General features: G+C 52.5%; 1 protein-coding gene across 3 annotated transcripts; it reads right to left on the reverse strand.

Annotated features, from left to right (window-relative positions):
* Positions 1–1,664: 1,664 nt before the first annotated feature.
* PELP1 (proline, glutamate and leucine rich protein 1) lies at positions 1,665–21,716 on the reverse strand. 3 transcript variants are annotated; one of them, XM_041000734.1, is made up of 17 exons: positions 21,374–21,715; positions 12,565–12,629; positions 12,068–12,173; positions 11,180–11,329; positions 10,903–10,974; positions 6,927–6,986; positions 6,533–6,683; positions 6,209–6,338; positions 5,999–6,086; positions 5,532–5,620; positions 5,334–5,450; positions 5,073–5,220; positions 4,800–4,959; positions 4,115–4,170; positions 3,789–3,995; positions 2,134–3,684; positions 1,665–2,048 (listed from the first exon to the last, which is right to left on the reverse strand). In XM_041000734.1, the coding sequence occupies exons 1-17, from the start codon at positions 21,620–21,622 to the stop codon at positions 1,947–1,949; spliced, it is 3,501 nt and encodes a 1,166-aa protein (XP_040856668.1). In that variant the 5' UTR covers positions 21,623–21,715; the 3' UTR covers positions 1,665–1,946. The 3 variants fall into 3 exon arrangements, with proteins under 3 accessions (XP_040856668.1, XP_040856670.1, XP_040856669.1); XM_041000736.1 differs by lacking the exon at positions 21,374–21,715 and adding an exon at positions 13,363–13,398; XM_041000735.1 differs by lacking the exon at positions 5,334–5,450 and having other exon boundaries at positions 21,374–21,716.
* Between the last annotated feature and the right edge of the window lie 4,548 nt (positions 21,717–26,264).

Genomic DNA, 26,264 nt, shown 5'->3' on the forward strand with positions numbered 1-26,264 from the left:
AATACATATTAGAAAAAAAAAAGTTATTTCCCACACCATCATTTTGTCAGGGACTATCTTTACTACTATTAGCAGTATTATGGCTGCACTGAAGAATGTTCTTAAAATAAATATTGAATAATTTCAAAAGGATGGGGTCTGCAGGCCAAGCCTCTGCCTGCGGCACCAGCATCTCACCAGTACTGATTCAAGTCCCAGCTGCTCCACTTCATGTCCAGCTCCTTACAGCCTGGGAAAGCAGCAGTGACGGCCCAAGTACTTGGGGCCCTGCACTCACAGAGAAATCTAGCAGTTCCTGGCTCCTGGCTTCGGACCTGCTCTCCTCTGGCTGTTGCGGTCCTCTGGGGAATGAGCCAGCAGCTCTCTCACCCCTCTGTGACTCTCCTTTAAAATACATATATATGTAATTTATTTTTATTGTAAAGTCAGATATACAGAAAGGAGAAGAGACAGAAAGATCTTCCGTCCACTGGTTCATTCCCCCCAAGTGGTCACAAGGGCCAGAGCTGAGCTGATCCAAAGCCAGGAGGCAGATTCTTCCAGGTCCCCCACACAGGAACAGGGTCCCAAGGCTCTGGGTCATCCTCAACTGCTTTCCCAGGCAGAGAGCTGGGTGGGAAGTGAAGTAGCCAGGAGATGAAATAGCACCCATATGGGATATGCCAGCACTTGCAGGTAGGTTAGCCTGTTGAGCCACTGCACCAGCCCAAGGGTGTTACTGAACCCAGGCACCTACACATAGGCCCAAAGACAGCCCCTGTAGCACACTAATCTTACAACTGTCCCTCAGGCTTGAAATTTTTCAAAATCAGTTTAATGAGGGAGTTTTTATAAACCCTACTGAAATTTCCAAACAAGGAATGCAATGCTCCTTTCCTTGGGGTGCTTCAGGGTACTATTAGGTGGGAGAAGGGGCGCCCTCTGCTGCATGTCCAAGGCATTTTGCTACATTCATACTCTAGGTCTGGATGGGTAGAGAAGGTTGTGGGCAAAATAATCAAACCCATGAGGCCTAGTGATGTCACACACACCCACACACCTGCAGGTCTGTGGTCACAGGAACACACCAGACATGGTAGGGTGAAAGCCTGATGCAAGCTTGTTAAAAAGCCCTGCCAGAAAAGTTGCTGGGAGCAGGTTGCCACCGGCTTACTCTCCATACCTACCCTGTATGCCATGCTGGGGACACCCTGGCGTCACAGAGGCACATAGCAAGCCACATCACCTGCGCTCACTCAGACTGAGGGCCACTGACTGTTCTAACAACGGTTCCATTCCCAGGATTCTTCTTCCATCAACTCTCCCCTACCCACCCTTGGCTCACACATTAACAGGGCAGTCCCCACCAATCCTATGACCTGAACCTCGGACATCTGGGTATTTCACAAAGCTTGCTTGAAACAGAATTGAAAAGATGAGTTAGGAAGGGGGTACTTGGTCTCACAGGTGCTGGCTGGGATGCCTGTATCTGACACCAGCAGGCCTGCACTCAGCTGCCCAGCTCCAGGTCCCGAGGCCAGCGTCCTGCTCACATGGCCCCTGGAATGCAGGGCCAATGACTGGATTTTACTCACAGTTCCTGACTTAAGTCCCCACACCCACTTCTCCCCTTAATGAGCACTCAGGGGAGTGAACCAGCAGACAGAAACTCATGTCCTCTCTGCTTTTCAAACAATTTTTTAAGACACTTTCAGTACAAAAGTCCATACAGTTTTTTCCTAGCACACATTTTTCATGAATTTTTGGAAGTCTCACCTCACACAGCATGAGAAAGAGCAGCGGGTATGAGTCCTAAAACCCTGCCCTGGGCTGGTACAGGACACCCTGGGAAGCCAGTGGGCCTCCCCTGGCCGCAGGGACACTTGGGCTTCAGCGCAGCAACAGGCAGCAGCAGCTACCAAAGGACGCAACTTTATTGGAAACGAGTCGGGTGGCAGGACACAGGGCTAGGAGTCGGGCTCTGAGGCAGGTGGTGGCGGAGGTAGCTTCTCCTCATCAGGGGGACAATCAATGAAGTCGGCCAGCATGGCAGCTGTGTCATCCTGCTCCTTGTGGGGACAAAGACAGGAGAGGTGAAGGGTGGGCGGGCCTGGATCACCCCTCATTGCTAACCCTGCCCAAGCCAGGCCTCACCTTTTCGGGGAGCGAGGCAGCCTCGGCCTCCATTGGCTCTTCGGCGGGCGTCTCTGGGGGCTGGAGCCCCTTGTCCTCCCTGCCCTCAGTCTCCTCTTCCTGCAGGGTTGGGGGTTCAGGGGGTTCTTCCTCCATGAGCTCCTGGGGTGGTGGCTCTGCCGAGGGGCTCCCCGCTTCCTGTCCCACCTCCCCCTGGGTGAGCAGCCCCTCGGGGGCTGGGGTAGGGGCTGCTTCTGCCCCTGGCTCTGCCTCAGCCCCCGGCTCCTCCACTTCCAGCAGCAGCCCAGGATCAGGCTCAGGCTCTGGCTCTGGCTCAGGTTCCGGCTCCGGCTCCGGCTGCGCCTTGGGCGACTCTGGTGGTGGGGGCAGAGCCGGAGGCAGGGTTGGGGGTGCAGGGCAACCTTCTTCCACCTCCCCTGCTGCTGAGCCAAACTCCAACTCTTCTACCTCTTCCAACTCTTCCTCCTCCTCCTCCTCCTCCTCCTCCTCTTCTTCTTCCTCTAATTCCCCTTCTTCTTCCTCAAATTCCTCTTCAAATTCTTCTTCCTCTTCTTCTTCCTCTTCAAAATACTCTTCTTCATCCTCTTCCTCCTCCTCAAAGTCTTCCTCTTCCTCTTCTTCCTCTTCTTCCTCCTCTTCCTCTTCCTCTTCCTCCTCCTCCTCATCACTGCTATTGATATTAATAACTGTCAAGTCCTCTTCCAGAGCTGGGGGTCCCCCTCCTGCAGGAGTCCCTTCTGGGACCAGCTGGGGTGGCGGAAGCGCCACAGGTCCAGGCACCGGCGGGGGTGGTGGGGGTGGGAGAGGGCCGGGGGCAGCAGGCAGTTCCTCAGGCTCCTCCTTGGTTGGCTCTGGAGGGGAGGCAGCTGGAGGGCCCCCAGTGGTGGCAGTGGTGGCAACAGCTGCAGCAGCTGCTACAGGGGGTACAGGGGCTACAGGGGCTACAGGGGAAGGCGCAGCAACATCTGCAGGGGGCGGGGGTGGCAGGGGCGGCAGCCCTTCAGGCACAATCACCACACTGTCATCGGAGTCGCTTTCCAAGGAAATCTCCACGTCAGACGCCTCCTCCTTATCGTAGTGCACGAAGGCAGGTCTGGGCACTCTCCCCCCAAAAGTCTCATCCGGGGGGACTGTTGGTGGGGGACTCCCACTAGGGGCAAGGACAGCTTCCTCATTTGAGCCTGCCCGGTGATTTTCGGGGCCAGGGAGCAGCCGGGGAGGGACAGACACAAGGCCCGGGACAGAAAGGCCTAAGTGGTTAGCCGTAGCTGGGGGTCCAGGGCGTGCTGAAGGCACGGGGCCTGCCGAGGGCACAGGGCCTGCTGGGGGCACGGGGCCTACAGAGGGCATGGGGCCTGCGGAGGGCATGGGGCCTGTGGAGGGCATGGGGCCTGCAGGGTGGAAGGGTGGGGCCCGGAATGGAGTTGCAGCCTCCGGTGGGGGAGCTGGTGCAGGGGTGAGGCAGGTGGGGCCCATGACCTGCAGGGGGGGGACCCGGGGATGAGTGAGAGCAGCACAGGTCACCAGTGCTTCAGAGCAGAAAGAGGAGACCTGAAGGGTGGGGGAAGACAGAGCGAGTGTGAGTATCAGGGGGTTGGAGAAGAACGCACCTCAGCAGGAGAGCCAGGACAACTCAGTCCCCATCAGCCTGTTACCTCAAGACTGTCCTCTTGCTGGCCGAGGGAGAAGGCCTGCAGGGCACAGGCCAGAGGTGGCGGGCAACGAGGAGATGGTGCCAGCAGCAGGGCCAGCAGCAGGCGGTAGAGCTCTCGGCGGCAGCGGGCACTTGTGTATGGGGAGCTGCCCAGCACCTCACTCTGCTGGACGCTCATGACGAGTGGCAGGACCAGGTCGTGCAGCCTCTGAGGAGAGCACAGAGCACACCTGTCAACATGGCCGGGGCTGCCCATGCTTTACCAAGGATGCTCCCTCCCCTGGGGCATAGCACCTGCCCCCTCCAAAAATCCCAGGCCCCACCTACCCTGTGAGTATCCTCCTTGATGAGTGGCCCACACATGAGGATGGTGCGACTGAGGCCTGGGCAAGAGAGCCGTGTGTGGGCGGGAGCTTTGAAAGCCAGGCGGGCTTTGAAAGCATGGAGCCCAAGTCGTGCCTGGCTCTGCCCCACCCACCTCTGGACAGTTTCACTTTGTCAGTTAACATTCAGCCCTGTGATGCAGGCACCAGTTCAATTCCCAGCTCCAGCTCCTGACTCCAGCTCCCTGCTGCTGCAGAGCCAGGGAGGCAGCACTGACAGTTCAGGCACCTGTCCCTGCTGCCCACCCGGGAGGCCTGCATGGAGTTCTCAGCTCTTGTCCTGGCCCAGTTCATGCAGGCATTCAGGGAGTGTGAACCAGCAGATAGATGGAGGAGTGTTTGTTCTCTCCAAAAACATTTTTTTGAATAGGAAATAATATGAATAAAATGTCATGAACATACACATTTATATAGACACAGATATATATAGATACGGGATAAGGGGGCAGGTAGTGTAATACATGGGATCTAGGAGACCCCAACCTCCATTTGCAGCCCAGGACCAGCACAGCAGCTTCTGGTCCTCCCCCTGGCCCTCAGCGCCACACTGTCCATGTTGCCCGTGGTCGCTGAGCTCTCCTTCCAAGGCCTCCCAGAGCCCACAGGACCAAGACGCAGGCCTCACCCACCTCTCAGCGCTGCGGCACACACGTCACTGTTGGCGTTGTTATCTCCCTTCCGGTGGCTGGGTGGAGCCACAGCCTCCCCTACATCCAGCTTAAGCTTCTTGGGGGCACTGGGCTTCCCAGTTTGCAAATTCCCATCAGGGCTGGCCCGGGGGCTGCGCAGCTGGAGGTGGAAGCAGACACAGATCTCACACACATACACAGGGCACCTGGGCCAGGGATGGCACCAGGAGGCAGGGAGGGATGCGTTTGGAGAGAGGGCCTGGCCCCACTCACCTTGAGGGTATCCGCTGGCGGGGAGATGTCACTGAGAAGGTGGGTGAGCAAGGCCTCTCCGGAGGCTCCTCCCTGCAGCACCCCTGCTGAGGCCCCACAAACCTGCACCCACAACTCTAACACGGCGTACACCTTGGTCCGGATGGTACTGCGAGCAGAGACGGCAGGTCATGAGCGCAGCACCTATGCACCAGAACCCTGCCTGCTTGCACGCTTGCCTAGCCCACCCTCTCTCTACTTGACCCCCTCCCAGACGGTCACCTGTAAGGCCTCTCCTGGCCAGGAGACAGGGAGTCCCGGCCAACACTCCAGGCGTTAAGGACCTGGGGGAACAGGCGGCTGATCAGTGCCCCAAAGCGCAAGAGTCGGCCTCCACACCTACAGAGGGAGACAGAACGGTGACCCTTGTTTCTGGCACATTTCAGGGATCCTCATGTCACGTGACCCAACCCCACTCACGCAAGGATGAGTGCAGAGAGCAGGTCCAGGGCTTCCAGGTGGACAGAGGGCAGCAGCAACAGCCGCAGTGGGCCATCTCCAAGCAAGCTCTGGGGGCAGATGGGCACAAATCATGAACAAGAGGAGAGAAACAGGGACAAGTCATACTCGCAACTTCGTAGGCACTCAGGTTTACACATGTCAGGAACCCCCCCACCCCACCACAGCTCTCCCCACAGCATCACGCTGTGATAGAGGGTCTCTTTCCAGGGGGCCAGCTGACTCTCAAATTCCCCGCCCCCTCAGGGAAGCATCCAGGGCAGAATGTCCATGGGGTGCAGGGGAGGCGGCAAATACTCTATCTGCTGACTGGGACAGCAGTCTCAGGCCAATAGCGCTTAGGGGAGAAGGGATTCCAAGTGCCATGGCATTTCCGTGGTGGCCCAGAGGCCTGAGCGGGGCAGCGAGGGGAGGACAAGGCCACTCACAATGTTCTTGCTACTGATGCTCAGGGTCCGGCAGATGATGTCCAGGATTTCTTGCACAGGCACAGACACAGGAGCCCCAAACTCAGAGCTGAAGGCAACAAGAGCAGGCAGACCCTCTGAATGGGTTCCTCAGCATTACGCTCCTCTACCTGGTTCTTCCTTGGTTGGGGAGAGAATGCTCCACCTGCTCTCTCCAGCCCTCTCACTCACCTGAGCATGAGCCCCAGGCAGCGGGCCAACCCCGAAAACCTCTGCCGCATACGGAGGAGGACATGGGTGTCACCTTCATCAGCCTGGGAAAGCAGTGTCTCCACTCCGGGGTCTTCACTGGGCACAGAAACTGCATAGAAACACAAGCACCTTGAACTTGCTGAGGCCACCTGTCTGCTTTCCACACATACAGGTGGCCCCCACCTGTACTCTCACCTGTTTTAGTTTTAGTTTAGCTTTAGTTAGACTCCAACTGCCCCACCTTAGGACCACCACCCTGTTCCCCGCTGCCAAGCTCCCCTGACCCCTGGTCCCAGTCCCTACCGGTTTCCGTGCCCTCAAACAGCGCCCCCAGCAGGCTGTGCAGCGAGGCCAACAGGCTGTGCAGCTCCTGCTCCCAACTCTCGGTGTGCTTCAGTCCCTGGGAGAAGCCAGCCCCCAGGGAAGGCAGCCTGGAGTAGCACTCGCAGGCCAGCTGCAGGAGGAAGGAGGGGGGTCAGCCACGGGGATGGGGGGTTCCATCCCGGTCACCAACCCCCACCTCTTCTACCCAAATGGAGAGGGAGGCAGAAGGGTACAGATAAGCAAAGAAGGGCACAAGTCAGAATGGTGGATGTGAACAGGAGAAAGCGGAAGCAGGATCCAAAGGCAGCAGAGGAGAAAACAGACACAGGAGCAGTAAGAGATGTTCCCGACTCCAGTCCCTGGGCACCTTTACCTGCTGGAGCTGAGGGCTCAAGGCATCCACGCGAGAAAGGAAGAAGGAGGCCAGCTTGCCCTGCAGGAGAGGAAGAGCAAGGAGGGTGAGCCAGTCCCCAGGAGCAGAGCATGCACCCTGTCCGTCCACTCCAGGCAGCAGGCTCTGGGCCCAGGCGCTTTTTTTCCCCATGGCAACATAGGAAGTGAAGCACTCCTGGGGGAATCGGCAGGTGGCGCCAGACTCGTTTTCCAGGCAGGAAAACATCAAGAACACCAGCCCTAGGACCAGATTGCGCTCTGGGAGAAGACTCTGCTCCTGCCCCTTCCCCACACACACTCACCACCCATCGCCACACCGGCACATGTAGTCTCCCGCTGTCAGCTTGCACAAATTAATTATCACCCCCTTTGCCAAAAGTCATAGAGCACTGGAAAATCACTGCCAACTCAGACACAAGAAGAAGGGTGCAAGGGCTGTGTGGTGATGCACTGGCTTAAGCCAGGGCCTGCAAGGCTGCATCCCCTCATGGGGTGTTGTTTCAAGTCTCAGCTGCTGGGCTTCCTTCCTTTCCAGCTCCTTGTGGATGGCCCTGCCTCCCTGGTAAGAGGCCCAGGCTGGGTTCCTGGCTTCAGCCTGGTCCACTCTGGCTGAAGTCATTTGGAGAGAGAATTAGTGGATGAAAAATCAGTCTGTGTCACTCTGCCTTTCGAATAAAACAAATAATAAAAAAGAAATTAAATCAGTATTTTCACTAACCTATGAGTGAAATGTGACATTTCCTTTGATTATAAATGTAGAAAAATTGGGCCGACGTTGTGGTGTAACATGCTAACCCTGTCTGTAGCATGAGCATCCTACACGGGTGCCAGCTCAAGCCCAGATGTTCCACTTTCACACCTGCTCCCTGTTAATCTGCTTGGGAAAGCAGTAGATGCCTTAAGAGCACCCACGTGGGAAACCCAGAAAGCTCCTGGCTTTGGCTTCAGCCCAATCTTGGCTATTGCAGACGTTTAGGGAGTGAACCAGTAGATGAAAAGTTTCCTGCCACTCCACTCTATATAATTCTGCCTTTCCAATAAATAAAAAATAAACCTAAAAAAATTCCAGCTTGGGCCCGGCATGGTAGCGTAGTGGCTAAAGTCCTTGCCTTGCACACACCGGGATCCCATACGAATGCCAGTTCATGCCCTGGCTGCTCTATTTCCCATTCAGCTCCCTGCTTGTGACCTGGGAAAGCAGCTGGGAACTGCTTGGGACCCTGCAGTCCTGCTTCCCATCCAGCTCCCTACTTGTGGCCTGGGGCAGCAGTCGAGGACAGCCCAAAGCTTTGGGACCCTGCACCTGCGTAGGAGACCCAGAAGAGCTCCTGGCTCCTGGCTTCTGGCTTTAGATTGGCACAGCACCAGCTGTTGTGGTCACTTGGCAAGTGAATCATTGGGTCAAAGATATTTCTCTCCGTCTCTACTCCTCTCTCTATAATATCTGACTTTGCAATGAAAAATAAATAAATCTTTAACCAAAAAAAAAGCTTCAGAACCAGAAGATGCCAGCAGGGAAACTGACCAAGGCCTCCTGAGGTTCCCCAGTTACATCGCATCACTCCAGAGACGCGCACTGTCATGGCTGTCCAAGGCAGGAGAGAGCCGGAACCACTTCCTGTGGGACGCACTGGTCTGACAGCACTGCGGCACACTCAGCCATCAACAGTGGTCACCTAAGGACTTCAACACACCACACGACAGAAGGTTCAGCTCAGCTTCCCGCTCACACACACCCTGGGAGGGAGCAGTGATGTCACAAGGACCAGGTTCCTGCCACCCACAGGGGTTACCTGCCCTGCATTCTTAGAGCCTGGCTTCAGCCTCGGCTGCTAGGGGTGTGTGCAAAATGAACTAACGTATGAGAATGCTTTGTCTGTCTCTCAAGTAAATAAACTGGAAAAACAAAATTCCCAGGCTGAAATCAAGACATCTCCCACACAGCAGGACACAGGGCAATGACATGGCTCCCATCGGAGGGCTTGCCCTGGCAGAGACGCAAGGCAAACTGAAGCCCACAGCTCACTGGAACACTTCCCTTGCAACCTGCATGCCCACATCCACCCACACAACATGTCCTGAGTTCCTAAGTACCGCTCATTCTTAGGAATGGCTAATCCACTTAGCATGGAGGTAGAGCGTGTTATGGTCTCCACAGGGGCTGATTTCATAGATCCACAAAGCTCAGGCCTCACCCTGAGAGGAGCAGCCCTGAGCTACTCTGGCGGACAGGACACAGAACAGATCAACACTTCAGAGTGGTCACTGGCAGTTTCCTTAAAGTGCCGCCGTGCTACGTCTCACAAGCACAAAGGGCGTCCGAGGTTTCTGCACACAGCAGTTCTTGTCTGTGGAACTAACAAGAGACAAAGCCCAAGTATTCAATGAAGGAAAGTTCTCTGAGTGACATCCAGAAATGCTGACAATCTCTTGGAACAGTATGCAGACATTTGGTTGTCTGTTTTGGAAAGACTGCCCAAAAATGCAGGTCCTAATGTCTCTCTTTTTCAAATAAAATGAAACAGATAAGTAAAATGTTTTTTTTTAAAATTCTGAAATGTTGGGTCCTGCATGGTAGCCTAGCAGCTAAAGTTCTCGTCTTGAATGTGCCAGGATTCCATATGGGCGCCAGTTCTAATCCCAGATGATCCACTTCCCATCCAACTCCCTGCTTGCGGCCTGGGAAAGCAGTGGAGGATGGCCCAAAGCCTTGGAACCCTGCACCTGCATAGGAGACCTGGGAGAGGCTCCTGGCTTTGGCTCGGCTCAGGCCATTGCAGCATTTGGGGAGTGGGGAGTGAATCATCAAACGGAAGATCTTGCTCCCTGTCTCTCCTCCTCACTGTATATCTGACTTTGCAATAAAAATAAATAAATCTTTTTAAAAAATTATGATATTCTCTATGTCAATGCAGCCTTTCTCTCAAAATATCCTAGTATTATCAAATCTGATGCCTCCTTTCACTTAGCCCTTGGGTTATTTAATGGCAATCCCCTAATGCAAGAGTGGCAATGCTGGCAACTTGGACACATTAAAGCAAACCCAGGAAGTGCTTCCTGTAAGCGAAAGAATAAGAAGTCCCCTCCCCTGCCACCCCCTCACTTACTTAGAAAAAAAAAAAAGAAAGAAAATTGGGCACTGAGATCGCTGACCTTCTGTGATCACACAATTTGCTCAGACACTGAATGGGAACACTGGTAGCCAACATAATTAACCACATCAGAGATTTTTTTTTAAAAGCATTAATTTGCCACATATCTTGGTTCTCTTAGATTTACAAGCACTTGTGTGAGGGTAAGCCAGTGGTCTGTGAAGCCAGCCGTGAGGTCAGAAAGAACATTTCATTCACAGGGAACACACAGCTGCCCTTTGTTTTGGACCAGCTCGCACCACTTACACTGCAAACACACACGTGCTGGTTATAAATGATCCTCTGACGGCTACTGCCTCGGCAGACTTCAGAAACTATTCACACCTGTCCTTCCACCTCCTTGAAAACAAAACCGATTGAGCCCCTCCCTCACCTGGCATGCGTGTGTGTACACACACACACACACACACACACACACACACACACACACACACACACACACACACACACACACACACACACACACCCACACCCACACCCACACACACACCCCTCCCCACCCCCCCTTGCCTGTCTGACCTAGCAGGGCTCTGTTGATTGGTCCCTCGCATGGGTCATGACAGCTCTGGGTAAGGGGTGGAAATGGACAGGGAGTTTACTAAGGAATAGAAGGAGAAAGGAGCATTGGGGAAGCTGAGGAGCAAATCAGCGCTCCAAGGCGGCCTAAGTGTCAACTGTGGAACCTGGTGATTGTAAACAACACTCAGCAGCAGACAAGCGCTTGGATGCCTCGGCAATGGCACCTGGGTGAGAGACCTGGCCAGGCTCACAGCGGCGGCGAGAGGAGTTCCTGTGCACACTTACTTTGAGAGAACCACAGGCCCGAGGGAAGTAAGTCATACAGGCCTTCATTCCTTCCAGCGCCGACTGTTCACACTGTAGGAAACATGTGAGGTCAACAACAAAGAGGCAGAGGGCTCCACCTGACTCCCACCTTCCCCCACCAAGCTACAGCCCCTCTCCCACACCACGCCTTTCCCTCAGGTCAGCTTCCATCTCCCGGTCATTTCCTATCATGCTCTTTAATCCAAACAGCATAAATGAAAGGGGCTGGGCAGCGCAAGCAGGGAGCAGGTCTCACCTCTGGTCTGAGGCCCAGCAGGGAGGTGAGCAGGCCAGGCAGGTGGTTGATGGAGATGTCCCGGAACAGCATGGGGAGCTGGGCTGCGTACCGCAGCAGGTCCCTCAGCACAGCTACAGCCAGCTCCATGGTGGCGGGCGGGTCCTGGGACTAAGAGCAACAACAGCACGTGCTGCCAACGTCGCCCTCGCCTGGCGGAGGGGGACACAGGCCCAGCGGCACTGGGCGGGAAGAAATCGCACGGTCAGGATCAGTCCCTCACCCTCCTGTGAGGAGGGCGTGAGACATACGGAAACAGACTTGTCTGCAAGAAAGGACCCGTGCTTACCTGTTAGCAGCAAGAGCATCCGGGGTGCCGGAAATTTGGGGAAATACAAGTAACAAAGCAACATCTTCTAAGATCTAACTGGAAGATCAAGAGTCTCTGTCTTGTTTTTGTTTTTATATGAAAGACAGAAAAAACTAGCTAGACACAGAATTCTTCCATCTGCTGGCTCATTTCTCAAATGTCTGCAGTAGCAGGCCCTGGACCAGGCCAATGCCAGAAGGCAAAAATTCAACCCAGGAATCCTACATGGAAATAAACCAGGGGGTGGGAATTTTCTATCTCTCTGTAACGCTGTCTGCCTTGCAAATAATTAATTACCTTTTTCTTTTTCAATAAAAGTTAATTAAGAAGAGATACTATCAGAAACCAGAATATAAAAAGCCAGATGAATTAAACTCATAGACATCTGTGAGTTTATTTTATCTGAAGCATATCCTTTCCACTCGCTTCTAGCTACTCTGTCCCCAGAGTAACTTGCAAGCTGCAGGGAACACCCCAGACCCGGGATGGAAAATGGAGGGTGGGGAGGGATGGAGGTCAGGTGGCCGCCGAATCCTTACCTGCAGCACCTGCTGGATGCTCCGAAGCCAAGACACACAGTGCTGCTGGAACATCTCTGTGGAACTCTCCCCAACCAGCAGGGACAGCAGGCACAGGCCCTCAAACCTCACATGAAAAGAGAAGCAGGCAACGACAAGTGAGTACGGGGTCCATGTCAATGGCAGCTCCTGACCACTCTAATTTCATCGAGTAACAGTGTCCCTTCACCCCCAGACCCACTGCCATTTCCAACTCCTGAAACACTTGGAGGAGTTGGAGTGAGGTGGGGTGGGCAGCAATGAAAGATGAGAGCAGAGGTAATGTCAAATGGGGTATGGGGGTGGGGAGGCGGGCTCCTGAGAAAGATGGGGTTCAGCTCAAGGGAGCTCATGAAAAGAATGACCCTCTCCACCACTCTAGGAAGGGGAAATGTTTGTGAATCTGTGGGGTGGCAACAATGGGCACAGAGGGGGCAGCCCGCTTCCTCCGGAGGGAGACCAATTGAATAGAGACTTACCGTGTTTTGATGGAGCCGAGCCGTGCATTGCTAAGGCTCACCAAGGCCCCGACTGCTGATAGGTTCTGCAGGAGAAGACAGGGAAGCGGTGTGAGCAGCAGCAGCCCACAGCACATGAGAACACCTCCAAGCCCTCCCCAGCCCAGCACCCAGGACCCCTTCCCAGGTCACACCTCCCCTGGGGCCAGAGGACCACCCAGCTGGAGGCCTGTGGGCCACCCTCCCAGCAGCTATCCCTCACTTCCAGTCTTGCCTGACCCATCCCCCTACAGCCTATCCAACAAATCAGAGCTGACCAGAGGGCAGCCCAACTCCCCCCACCACTGGACTTTGAACTTGGGTCCATGCCCCCTCTGGAACCCCAGACAGCACCTACACCAGGGAGAGGTATAGCCTTATTGTCACCCCTCTTCCTGTACCCCCAAACACATCCTTCTCCTCTTCCCAGCTTTCTTCAAACTGCAGAACGCCATGGCGACCTAGCCAGCCAAGCCCTCTGTCAATCCTCACCTTCTCTCCCAGGACAAGATGTTTCTTCCTCTGCTCTCCCATGCCCTAAGTAGACAGCCTCCACTCACAGTATCCCTAGCTCCCAATCAGTAGACACATCACACGTTTTCTCTACAGACACATTATATATACACTGGGGAGCCCAAAGCCAAACAAAATAGACAAGTCCCTGCTCTCAAGGGTGGAAACATCAATACATGGTCACCTAACAGCTACAAGAAAAGTTCACAGACACGGGCCTAACAGATAACAAGCTGGCCTGGAGGTCCACACCCTGTATTGCAGTACCGGGGTTTACATCCCAGCTCTGCTCCCAACTCCAGCATCCTATGAAGACAGGCCATTTGGGAAGTGAATCAGCAGATGGGAAATAGTCTCTCATTCATTCTCTCCCTTCACTCTCTATAATTCTGCCTTTCAAATAAATCAGTAAATCTTAAAAAGAAAAAAAGAAAGTCATGGGGCCAGTACAATGATTCAACTAGCTATTCCTTTCCCTGCAAGCATCGGCATCCAAGATGGGTACAGGTTCCAGCTCTAACTGTTCCACTTCCCATCCAGTTCCCTGTCCATGGCCTGAGAAAGCAGCAGAGGACAGCCCTAAGCCTGGGGACCCCGCACCCACGTGGGAGACCCGAAGAGGCTTCAGATCAGCTCAGTTCTGGCTGTTGCAGCTGCTTGGGGAGTGAATCTGCTTATGGAAGATCTTCTCTGTCTCCTCTCGTATATTTGCCTTTCCAATACAAATAGATTAAAAAAAAATTTTTTTTAGATGCTAAACATTTCTGGGCCCAAGTATTCCAGGTCCGGGAGGCTCAAGCTGAGATGATGCTGGGTGGCATTAAGTGCTCCAGGGAATAAAGCAAAGGAAGGGAGGGGTACCCAGAGCAGGGAGGGAAAGAGTACGTTACATAGCAGAATAAGTGCAAAACAGACCCAGAACAAATCAGGAGCAAATGCACCGAGTCCCTCACACACTGCCAGTGGGAAAGTGAACACACACAGCCAGTTTGGAGAACATTCTAGAAGTTCCTCCAAAGGGCACACATAGTCCATCCCTGTATCCATGCCCAGGAGCAGTGGAAGTAACTCCTCGCAAGAACTTGTACTCCAACATGCATGTCGGCATTGTTCATGATAACCAGAAAGTGCCAAGGGCATAAATGCCCATCAGCTGATAAGCACACTAACAAAATACAGTCCACTCACTCACTGGACTGTCGCCGGGCCATTCAAAGCTCAGTCAAACCATCTGACCTGAAAGCTGAGCCAAGGAAGCCAGACCCAAAAAGCCCCGCAGCTCCTCATTTGTTTACATAAGATGGCCGGGCTTGCCTGTCTGTAGAGACAAGCAGGAGGCTGGTGGCTGGAAGTAACGGGGAGTCACTGCCAAGTACAGGGTTCCTTCTGTGGGGTGATGAAAACATTCTAAAGCTGGCCACAGCACACAACTCCAACCACGGAAACACACTAACCAGATGCCTACTGAAGGGCACGAGAATCAAACCCAATTAAGCTTTTGGTTTTTGGTTTAAGAGGCAGAGACAAGATGCATTTTGTCATAACAGCCAAGACTGGGCCTGGTCAGAACAGGGCGCTGGCACCTCAGGCCCCGGTGCTACGGCTGCTGCCTCCCACGGCCTGCAGTGGCAGGGGCTGTGGTCAGGGCCAGAGCTGAGGGTCATACTCAGGTACTCCTCTGTGACACCACTAAGCCAAAAGCTCTCCCTTTAGTAAAGCTGGCTTTCTCTTCTTTGAAAGGCATGCTGATTGTTGAAGTGTTTCACACAAAGGAAAGAGCAAAGGGTGTGAGATGAAAGCATACTTGGCTCATCTGACGAGCAACAGGAGGCAGAACGCCCCGGAGAGCAGCCACGAGGGCAAGAGAACAGAGTCGCAGGCTGAGGCAGTACCAGCACCCTCCTACAGCTGCATCCCACCGACTGCTGACTCCACTCAGTGAGACAAAAGCCCTGTACACAGAAGGCAACTGGGCAGAGAAAAGATGGTATCTGACTTGACATTTAATTTTTCAAAAAACGCCAACAGCAGATAGGCATTGTGGCATGGCAGGCAAGGTACAGGCCGGGAGGCACACACCCAGCGTCGCAGTGTCTGGCACAAGTCCTGGCTACTCCGCATTTCTGAGCTAGCCTCCTGCTAGCGAATCTGGGAGGCAGTAGATGATGGCCTTGGTCCCTGCCACCCACGTGGAAGGCCCAGATAAAATGCCTGGCTCCTGGCTTAGGCCTAGCCACAGCTGTTGGGAGCCTCTGGGGAGGGAACCCCCATCCACCCCCACAACACACACACCCTTGAGATACCTGAATTGTGTCCAGTAGATGGATGGGAGTTCTGTCTATCAAAAAGTAAAGCAGCAGGGCCTGGCGGCGTGGCCTAGCAGCTAAAGTCCTCGCCTTGAAAGCGCCCAGGATCCCATATGGGCACCGGTTCTAATCCCGGCAGCTCCACTTCCCATCCAGCTCCCTGCTTGTGGCCTGGGAAGGCAGTCAAGGACAGCCCAAAGCATTGGGACCCTGCACCCAGATGGGAGACCCTAAGAAGCTCCGGCTCCTGGCTTTGGATCAGCGCAGCACTGGTCATTGTGGTCACTTGGGAAGTGAATCATTGGACGGAAGATCTTCCTCTCTGTCTCTCCTCCTCTCTGTATATCTGACTTTGCAATAAAAATAAATAAATTTTTTTAAAAAGTAAAGAAGCAGGGCCCGGCGCGGTGGCGCAAGTGGTTAAAAGTCCTCGCCTTGCACGCCTGGGATCCCATATGGGCGCCGGTTCTAATCCCGGCAGCCCCGCTTCCCTTCCAGCTCCCTGCCTGTGGCCTGGGAAAGCAGTTGAGGACGGCCCAGAGCTTTGGGAACCTGCACCCGCGTGGGGGACCCGGAAGAGGCTCCTGGCTTTGGATCGGCATAGTATCGGCCCGTTGCGCTCACTTGGGGAGTGACTCATCGGATGGAAGATCTTCCTCTCTGTCTCTCCTCTCTGTATATCCGCCTTTCCAATGAAAAAATAATAAAAATAAATCTTTAAAAAAAAAAAAAAAAAAGTAAAGAAGCAAACAGTCTCCACTGGAAAAGACTGGGGAGTGAACAGTGTGGAAGAAGAGGATCAAGAAAGCATGGCATCCCAAAAGCCACATGAAGGCAGCTGCTCAAGAAGATAGAAAGTGTATCAAAGGAGACGACTCCAGTAAAAGCATCCTCTGACCGTGGAATCTGGTACTGGAAGGTAACATAATGGGCCCGGCAAAGCCTTGTGGCTAAAGTCCTCACCTTGCATGTGCCAGGATTTCATATGGGCACCAGTTCATGTCCCAGCAGTCCCATTTCCCATCCAGCTCCCTGCTTGTATCCTGGGAAAGCAATCAAGGACGGCCCAAAACCTTGGAACCCTACCCTGCGCCTGCATGGAAGACCCCAAAGTACCAGTCTCCTGGCTTCGGATCAGTTCGGCTCTGGCCATTGTAACTACTTGAGTGAATCAGCAGACAAAAGATCTTTCTCTCTGTCTCTCCTCTCTGTATATCTGACTTTACAATAAAAAAATAGATAAATCTTTAAAAATAACAAACAAGGCTTGACATGGTAGCCGAACAGCTAAAGTTCTCGCCTTGCACGTACGTGCCGAGATCCCATATGGACACCAATTCTAATCCTGGCAGCCCTGCTTCCTGCTTGTGGCCTGGGAAAGCAGCAGAGGACGGCCCAAAGCCATGGGACACTGCACCCGCATGGGAGACCTGAAGAGGCTCCTGGTTTCGGATCAGCTCAGCCCCAGCCATTGAGGCCGCATGGGAAGTGAATCAGCAGATGGAAGATCTTCCTCTCTGTGTCTCCTCCTCTCTCTATATAAAAATAGATAAATCTTTAAAAATAGACAAATCCAATAGAAATAGATAAATCTTTAATAAATAAAAAAATAAATATTTTTTAAAATAAAAATAATAAACAAAGTGATAGCTGACAGCTATCACTTTAACCTCATGACCAAAGCTGACATCACTGGGGCCTGTGTTATAATGTAGTGTAGTAGGCTAAGCCACTACCTGTGATGCTAGCATCTCACATTGAATGCTGGTTCAAATCCCAGCTATTTCACTTCCAATCCAGCTCCCGGCTAGTGTGCCCAAGAGGCAACTGATGATGATTCAAGGTTCATGTACTGGAGTCCTGCTACTCACGTGGGAGACCTAGATGGAGAATGGAGTCCTGGCTCCTGTCTTTGCCTTGGCCCAGACCCAAGGGGTGTGAACTAGTATATGGAAGATGTCTGGTCACTTGACCTTGCAAATATATATATGTTTTTTTGAATAAAGTTAATTTCTTTCAAATAGCAAATGTTAGCCAAGAAATAAAATAGGCTCTGTGCCAGAGAATGAGATGGGAAGGGGTCACTTTCTTTGCAGGACAGAGTGGGCAGGAGTGTCCTTGGAAATGGTGCTGTTCATACTGAGGTCTTAAAAAAATTTTTACATTTATTTTTATTGGAAAGGCAGATTTACAGAGAACAGGAGAGACAGAAAGATCTTTCATCTGCTAGTTCACTCCACAAGCGGGCTTAATGGTCAGAGCTGAGCCGATGTGAAGTCAGGAGGCAGAAGCCTCTTTCAGGTCTCCCACATAAACACTGAGACCTAACCAAAAGGCGCCTCCCTCTCCCAGAGCTTCCCAGCCAGAAGCAAAGGAGCCAGGGCCTCGGATCACCTCAGCAATGAAGTAAGCCTGGGTGGCTGGAACACAGGCCACCCCAGGAGATGGGCACACATCGTGCATAGCCAGCCACATGGGCTGACTGTACAGCTGCCAACAGGAGAGGGCAGAAATCTTGAGACTTCAAAAAAAAAAAAAAATCTGCTGCTGCCAAGGGGACAGCACAGTACTAAGCCCAGAGGATAGATCCGAGGCAGACACTCCCTGTCCTTCAAAAAACACATAGTTACCGTGGAGATGACATCTGAGATTTGCTTTCAAAATGCTTGAGGGAGGGGATAAAAAGTAGGGGAGGGGGAGCCTAGTTGAGGAGGAATGAAACAAGATTGCTAAAATGTTTCCTGGTGGACAGTACAGGGTGGGGTTGGGTGTTGCAAAATATTGATGTGTTTGTGCAAAATCTTCCCCCATCTTCTTTTTATAACTACAGACAAAAAACACACAGTCAAAGCTAGCTGGGTGCCTGCGGGAGAGGGAGGCTGCCTGTACTGTACCAGTGCAATAAACAAGGATGTAACAGAAAGTAGCCAGTCACAGAAGGTCAGAGCCTGTCTGGAGAAGGCAGAGACTGGAGAAATAGAGACTGAGGATGGGGGTGCCACTGGGAGGAACATGGTGAACATGAACCCTGAGGCAAGAACACCCAGGCACCCAAGAATTTATGAAGGTGGCAAACAGGAAGAGGAGTTTACTTTAGCAAGCTCAGCTCAGCTACTGTGTGGGGGAACAGATCCAGGAGGCAGAGCAGCTAGAAGACTGTTGTCTGGAGCAGCACAGCAGCTCAAGTTGGAACCATGCAAAGATAAGCGTGGTCCCCCCAGGGAAGACACACAATTTCCCAAAACCTTTCATATTAAAAAATAAATAAATAGGGTCTGGTGCAGTAGCCCAAAGGCCTAAGTCCTCGCCTTTCACTTTGCGTGCACAAGAATCCCATCGAAGCACTGGTTCTAATCCCGGCAGCTCCACTTCCCATCCAGCTCCCTGCTTGTGGCCTGGGAAAGCAGTTGAGGACGGCCCAAAGCCTTGGGAGCCTGCACCCAGATGGGAGACCCAGAGGAAGATCTAGGCTCCTGGCTTTGGATCTGCACAACACCAGCCATTGTGGTCACTTGGGGAATCAGTGGACGGAAGATCTTCCTCTCTATCTCTCCTCCTCTCTGTATATCTGACTTTGCAATAAAAATAAATAAGTCTTTAATAAATAAACATTTTAAAAATAAATGACAACGCAAGGTGGAAATTGTACAGTTTGTGGAAAATCCAATTCAGTGACGAAGGTACATGAATCTTTGCCTCTCTCAAGCTGTGAGCCTATTTCCTTACCTTCTTTTCAACTTCACCATGAATTCTGTAAAGGGAAAGATTATGCCTTCAGTAGCTACCTGAGAATACCTAAAACATACTCAGTAAGTGTTGAATGAAATTTATTTTGGGAGTGAGCAGGGTTCCACAGGAGCACAGGTTCTAGTCTGGCTCTGGTCCGACCCAGCTCCCTGTTAATGCACTGTGGGAAAGCAGCAGAAAACGGCCCAAGTGTTGGGTCCCTGCCACCCACGTGAGGGGGGACCAAGCTGGAGCTCCTGGCTCCTGGCTTCATATCTGGCCCAGATCTGGCTGTTGTGGCTGGAAGAGGCAGAGCCAGACAGACAAAATATGAATGTCACATCTGCCTCTAATTTAACAACAACAACAACAAAAAACCCTATGGGATGATGGGGTGGGCATTGTGGGACAGTGGGTTTAGCTGCCACCTGCAATGCCCACACCCCAAGCTCCTCCACTTTTGATCCAGCTTCCCAGCAGATCCTGGGACACAGCAAATGATGGCTTCTGTGTCTGGGCCCATGCCTTGCCCTTGGGAGATGTGAATGAAGCTGTGGTCTCTGCTACAGCCTGGCGGCCCTGGCTCTGACATAACAGCACATGGAAGCTCTCTGCTTCTGAGCTGCATGAAAACCAAGGAACTCTGTAATCTATGAAATGAAGCCACCACCTACTACACAAGTGACTCGGCTTCCACTCTAGCTGCTTAGGCATAAATGTTCCTGTCAACGCCTGGCTCCTGGCTCCTAGCTTCAGCCTAGCCTAGCCAGGACTGCTGCAGGTGTCCATGCAGTGGACCAGCAGATAATCAAAATCTCCCTCTCTCTCCCTTACCTCATCACCCTTTCAAATAAATAAACTTAGAAAAAAAAAATACATAAAAGCAGAAGAAATCCTCCATGTATAGAAAATCCAATATAAGAGAGAAATAAATAGAAAAAATTTCCAAGACAAGATGTAGCCAAGAATGTGCAGAGGATAAGGCTAAAGGAATGCCCCAGTTCCCCGCATCACCCTTAGCTTCTTGACTCACAATTCTACTAGACTTGGCACAGTCAAGGAAAAGAAACGAAACATTAAGTTCACAGTTGGCAGCGAGGGAAGAAGAGAAGCCTTGAAAAGAGATGAAACAAATAATACATTTACAAGCAGGGCAGATAATACTTCACAAAGACTTAGGGTAGAAAAGATATGCCCGGGCCTGTCTGAGGACACAGAACACAGAAGAAAAAGCCACTGCTGTAATACAACTGAGGGAAGGGTAAAAATTAGAAGGAGTCAGAGAGAACAACCAATAACCAGCTCCTGCTTCTGAGCCCGTTCTCAGTCTACAGAGACAAACTGGTGACCCTCATCCACTGCGGAGCAGAGGAAAGCGAGTAAGAGAGAATAGAGAAAGGAGAAGCTATTAAAGAATGGTCCGTGAAGGAAGACACTCCTTAGGTCGTCTTAGAATCATGCTTCACGTGGGCCCAGCTAGGATGGGGATCACTGAAAGGCAAGGGACGGACAAATCTGGAATCGACTCAGGATAAAAGGTGTTTGGGGTGGCGCTGTGGGGTGCAGGACCCAGCATCCTTCTAAGTTCCCCAGCCACCTCAATAACTCCCTCTCAAGGTACATCCTCCTTCACAGTACCTTGGGGGAGGGTGGAGGAGCTTTTCCTCACCCAGCACCTGCTCATCCGTAGGATCTCAGCTGAACCTCCAACCCGTTTGTGGAAGACCTCAAGTCATTTGCCAGACTAGACACTCTCCCACCCCCTATGTCCGCCACTCAGTCCTCGCTGGGATTCATCACGCTTCCTTCATTACCATCGCAGCCGAAAATGGAGTCCCTAGGACAAGGCGTGGCTCTCAGCCAAGGGGCTGGTGAAATCCTTGGGCCATACATCCCTTTCCATCAATTCCCCACCACCACCACCCTCAAAAAAATTAAATAAGTAAAAGAGGTCTCGTCAAAGGGAAACGAGGCTGAAGTGCCTACTGCTGAGGGGCCAGGCTCGGAATCGAATCCATGCCTGTGCCTACCAACAGACACGCACGGCCCACTGACCCGCCCCCCGACTCGAGCGCCGGGAGCGGAGGACGGAGAAACGCCCCACGTCGCCCGCGCCGACAGGGGCAGCCGCCTCCTGCCCCCGCCCCGGTCCCCACGGCAGCGGCGGTCAGGGTACCATCATCCCGGAGCACAGGTGCCTGGCCAGCCTTCCCTCGGGGCCGCGGGCACGCGGGCCGGCGACTCACCTGGGCCCCGCCCACCGTTCCATGCAGCCGCAGCAGGCACACGAGCCCGGGCAAATGCGGGGCGGAGCGGACCGGAGGCTGCACCGGAGTGACTGTGGATCCCGTGCGCGGTTGCAGCAGCCCGGAGACGCTCTCCAGCAGCAGCAGGCGAAGCCGCGGGCCGGAGCCCATGGCCGACAGACCCCCGGCACCGCCGGGGACCCCAGCCGGGGAGGCCGCCGACGGCCCACTGAGAACGGCAGCCGCCATCTTTCCGGGCTCTAGGTTGGTGGCGTGGCGCGATGACGTCAACACCTCGCGACGAACGCCTGCTGAGGAAGAGGGGCGGTGTGAGGAAGGGGCTGCCGCGCTCCTGCGCACTGCGGCCCGGCGGCGGGCTCCCCGTGCAGGCCGCGTCGGAGCATGCGCCTGGCGGAGGGTCCGGGCGGGCCGGGCGCCGGTGTTGTGGTCCCCCGGGTGTGTGGGGCAGCTCTGGGGGGCGTGGTGCCGACAAAAGGCGCCAAAGTCCGAATAGACTCGACTCTGGCTCTCTAGGGACTCCGTCATCTGCTTCTGAGGAGCTAACCTCCTTTCCTGAGACCTCGGAATTTTAGCTTTTTTTTTAAAGGGTAGATTTACAGAGAAGAAATACAGAGAAAGAGCTTTCTGTCTGCTGGTTCACTCCTTAAATGACCGCAGTTGCTGGAGCTCTGCTCTTCCGTAATGGATGCTCAACTTCCCATGCAGCTCCCTGCTTGAGGCCTGGGAAAGCAGTCAAGGACGGCCCAAAGCCTTGGGAATCCTGCACCCGCATGGGAGATCTGGAAGAAGCTCCAGGCTCCTGTGTTCAGATCGGCTCAGCTCTGTCATTGCGGCCATTTGGGGAGTGAACCAGCAAATGGAAGATGTATCTATCTGTCCTCTGCATAATATCTGATTTGCCTTTCCAATTAAAACAAAAGGTACATTTATATGATTTTATTTTTTTAAGATTTGTTTTTATTTTTATTACAAAGTCAGGTATGCAGTGAGGAAGATCTTGCTTCAGATGATTCAATTCCCACGTGGCTGCAATGGTCAGTGCTCCGATCTGAAGCTAGGATCCAGGAACGTCCTCCAGGTCCCCACATGGATGCACGCTCCCAAGGCTTTGGGCCGTCCAGGACTGCTTTCCCAGGCCACAAGCAGGGAGCTGGATGGGACGTGGGGCTGCCAGGAGTAGAACCGGTGCCCATATGGGATTCCAGCATGTTCAAGGCAAGGAGTTTAGCTGCTAGACTACTGTGCCAGGCCCTATATGATTCATTTTTTTTTAAGATTTATTCATTTTTGTTGGAAAGGCAGATTTAGAGACATACGGATCTTCCATTCCCTGTTTCACTCCCCAAGTGGTTGCAATGGTCAGAACTGAGTTGACACAAAGCCTGGAGCCAGGAGTTTCTTCCGGGTCTCCCATGTGGGTGCAAGGTCCCAAGGCTTTTGAACCATTCTCCACTACTTTCCCAAGCTACAGGCAGGGAGCTGGATGGGAAGTGGAGCACCAGGACACGAACTGGTATCTGTATGGAATCCCAGTGCATGTAAGACAAGGATTTAGCCATGAGACTATTGCACCAGGCTCAAGATTTATTTTTTGTTTATTTGAAAGGCAGAGTTACAGAAAGAGAATCTTCCATCCACCGATTCACTTCCCAAATCGACACAACAGCCAAGACTGAGACAGGCTGAATCCAAGAGCCAGGAATTTCATCTGAGTCTCTCAAGTGAGAGCATGGCTCCAAACACTAAGGTAAGCTTCTGCTACCTTCCCAGGAACATAAGCAAGGAGCTGGATTAGAAGTGGAGCAGCCTGGACTGGTACCAGCCCGTACATGGGATGCCAGAGCTGCAGGTGGAGGTGCATCCCATTACATATACTACTGTTCCTTGTATTTCTTTTCAGTTAGTTTAGCTTTCATGTCTCCCACCCATTCTCTTACTCTGTTGATTGCCCTGATCTTATTAAATTTAGGAACACTTTGTAATATGAGAAATTGTTTTTATCTACTACGTTACAAAATTTTTATTTTTAACCAACTCACCCTTTTACATGAATTTTTGAAAAATCTCAGTCTTTTTGAAGAAAGTTCTGTGATTCAAGGTGCAGTCTTTGGGTTTAAATGACAGTTTCACCTGCTGCTAGGTTCTCCATCTGGGAGATAGCTACAGAATGTTCATGCAGGGGTTAGAGAGGACTAAATGAATTGATATCTCAGGCCAGTGTTGCAGCACAGTGCATTAAGCTTGCATCGTACAGCAGAATGTCAGTTCAAATCTCAGCTGCTCCACTTCCAATCCAGCTCCCTGCTAATATGCCAGAGAAAACAGCAGAAGATGGCCCAAACGCTTGGGGCCCTACCACCCACATGGGAGACCAGGATGGAATTCCTGGTTCTTGGCGTCAGCCTTAACTAGCTCCAGCCATTGCAGCCATTTAGGGCATGAATCAGTGAGTGGAAGATCTCTCTTTCTCTCTGTCTGTGTGTCCGTGTGTCACTCTGCCTCTCAAATAAACAACAAATCTTTTGAATAAAGAGTTGATGATTGTAAAATGCTTGGAACAACATTAGACATATGGAAAATACAGTGAAGTCTAAGCTGTCTAATATCTTGGGAAGTTTCCCAGCCCCCAAAATTACCACCCCCCAAAAAGTCTTCTATATTTTTTCTGCTACTTCTATAGCTTTTTATATGTGTGTGGATCTTTAATCCACCTGGACATGATTTAAGATGTGACATGTCCTCCTCCAGTGGCCAGCCGGCTGTCCCACCCCTTCTCTGTGACTGTGTCCAACATTCCACTCCTTTTCAGGGCTTGACTCATCTCACCCACTGTACCAGGAGCACAGTGTTTATTGCTGAAGCACAATAGATAAGAAAAAATGCAAGCTTGACTTTGTTCAGAATTGTTCTGGCTATACTTGAAAACTGATTCTTTGAATTATGGTTGGAACCAAGTTTTCCTTAAAGCCCTGTTGACATTTTTTTACACAGTATTAAGTTTATGGATAATTTGGGGAGAAATAACATTTTTACTATGAGATTTTTGTTCACATACAAAATATGATGTATCTTATCCTTTCTTATATTTTATATGTATTTGCTCGTTTTTAAAAAGATTTATTTACTTGAAGAATTATAGGGGACAGGGGTGGACAGAAAGAAAGATCTTCCATCTGCTGGTTCATTCCCCAAATGACCACAAAAGCAGGGGACAGCCAGGAGCCAGGGGGCTTCTTGCAGATCTCTCACTTGAGTACACAGGCCCACGTGCTTGGGCCATCCTCTGCTGCTTTCCCAGGTGCAGGGAGCTGAATGGGAAGTGGAGCAGCTGAGACTTGAGCCAGTGCTGACATGGGATGCCAGCACTGCAAGCAGTGGTTTAACTTGCCTTGCCACAGCATCAGGCACATCATTTTCTCATTTATTGAAAAGGCAGAACAAAGAGAAAAGACAGCAAAGATGAAAAAAACCTCTGCTCTCCACTGGTTTACTCCCCCAGTGTCCACCATCTGGAACTGGCCAGGCCAAAAATAGGGGCCAGGAGCCAGGCCCTCCACCCACGAGGGAAAGAGCAGTGGGGCCATGGCCACTACTTCTCAGTCACATTAGCAGGAAGGTAGATCAGAAGCAGAGGCAACAGCAGATCCCCGCACTCAGATGTGGATGTCCCAAGTGGTGCCTGAACCTGCTGCCCTGCAGTGCCAGCCCCTTTGGCCACCTTCAAAATCTTTCTACAATTGTGTTTGTAGCAGTGTTTTAATATAGATGTCATGTCACGCAGGCTACAGTTCCTTTCAGTCCCAAAGCACTTTGCATACAGATCTTGTCAACATTCTGGCCAGAAGGCTTTGGTCAGGGCTCAGTGTGGAATCTACGCAATTCATAAGTATAAGAGAAAGGCAAGGTCGAAAGCTTGAGAATCCCGAGCCGGGAGCTTGGACGGTGGTGAGAGAACTGAGGGAGAACGTCAGTGCTCATGCGATCAAGGCCTATATCTGACCCCTAAAGATGATCTCAAGAAACTGTCTCGCCGCTACAGACACTTCAGAACAAGGCTGTGTCTGCCTTGCTTCTCTCCTCCTTCTGCCCATTCTGCAGGACGACTGTCCTCAAATTTCCCTTCCCCTGGACAGCTTGCACTCGCTCCACCCCCGCGCTGGCCAAGCGCAGTTAGCCGACTTGTCTTCTGAGTCACACCTCTATTATAGCATTCCTGAGTTCCTAATACCTGCTCATGCGTTCCCAGGCTGTACCAGGATGTTAGGGGCTGTGATCACTCATGCGTGTCCCCATGGCATTGGTCTGGTGACTAGCAGCAAATAGGGGCAGGTGGGTGGATGGATGGATGGATGGATGTTAGCTGGACCCGTGGGTGGATATTAAGACAAATTACACACCCTGCAAAAACCCCAAGGTGGACAGCAGGGGGCGTCGAGACAGCACAACAAAGCGGGAGGGAGGCCCAGAGGGCCGCAAACTGTGGGGTGAGCCGGCGAGCAGCGAGCCCCGCCACGGAAGCACCCCCGACCCTCCTGCCCAGACGGCGGGCGCCGAATCCACCGCCCCCGCCATCCCCGACACCACCCGAGAACGCAAACAAAGGGGAGGGGAGCCCTACAGGCTGCTGGACCCCGGGAGCCAATCAAAGCGCTTTATCCCCTGGGGGCGGGCTTCTTGTTTGACGGGCCCAATCAGCTCCTAAGGCTCTGCGGCAGCGCGGGGGAGGTGGGCGGGGACAGCAGGAGTGGGGGACCGCGGCGCGCGCAGGGAGGAGCGTTCCCCGGGGCCGGGGACGCGGAGCGGCGGAAGGTGGAAGCGGAGCCAATCACAGCGCGTGCCTCGGCGGAGAGGGCGGGGGGAGGGCGCGCGT

The sequence above is a fragment of the Ochotona curzoniae genome, unplaced genomic scaffold, assembly GCF_017591425.1.
Source record: "Ochotona curzoniae isolate NIBS_2020 unplaced genomic scaffold, NIBS_Ocur_1.0 scaffold_2453, whole genome shotgun sequence".
Lineage (NCBI taxonomy): Eukaryota > Metazoa > Chordata > Mammalia > Lagomorpha > Ochotonidae > Ochotona > Ochotona curzoniae.

Bases quoted from the DNA above. Each gene is read 5' to 3' on its own strand.
- PELP1 (XM_041000734.1), bottom strand. From the start codon at position 21,622: ATGGCGGCTGCCGTTCTCAGTGGGCCGTCGGCGGCCTCCCCGGCTGGG. The intron at 4,171-4,799 runs GTGGGTGAGGCC...TCTCTTGCCCAG, and splicing joins GTGTGCCGCAGCGCTGAGAG to GCCTCAGTCGCACCATCCTC. The intron at 2,049-2,133 runs GTGAGGCCTGGC...TGTCCCCACAAG, and splicing joins CTGCCTCGCTCCCCGAAAAG to GAGCAGGATGACACAGCTGC.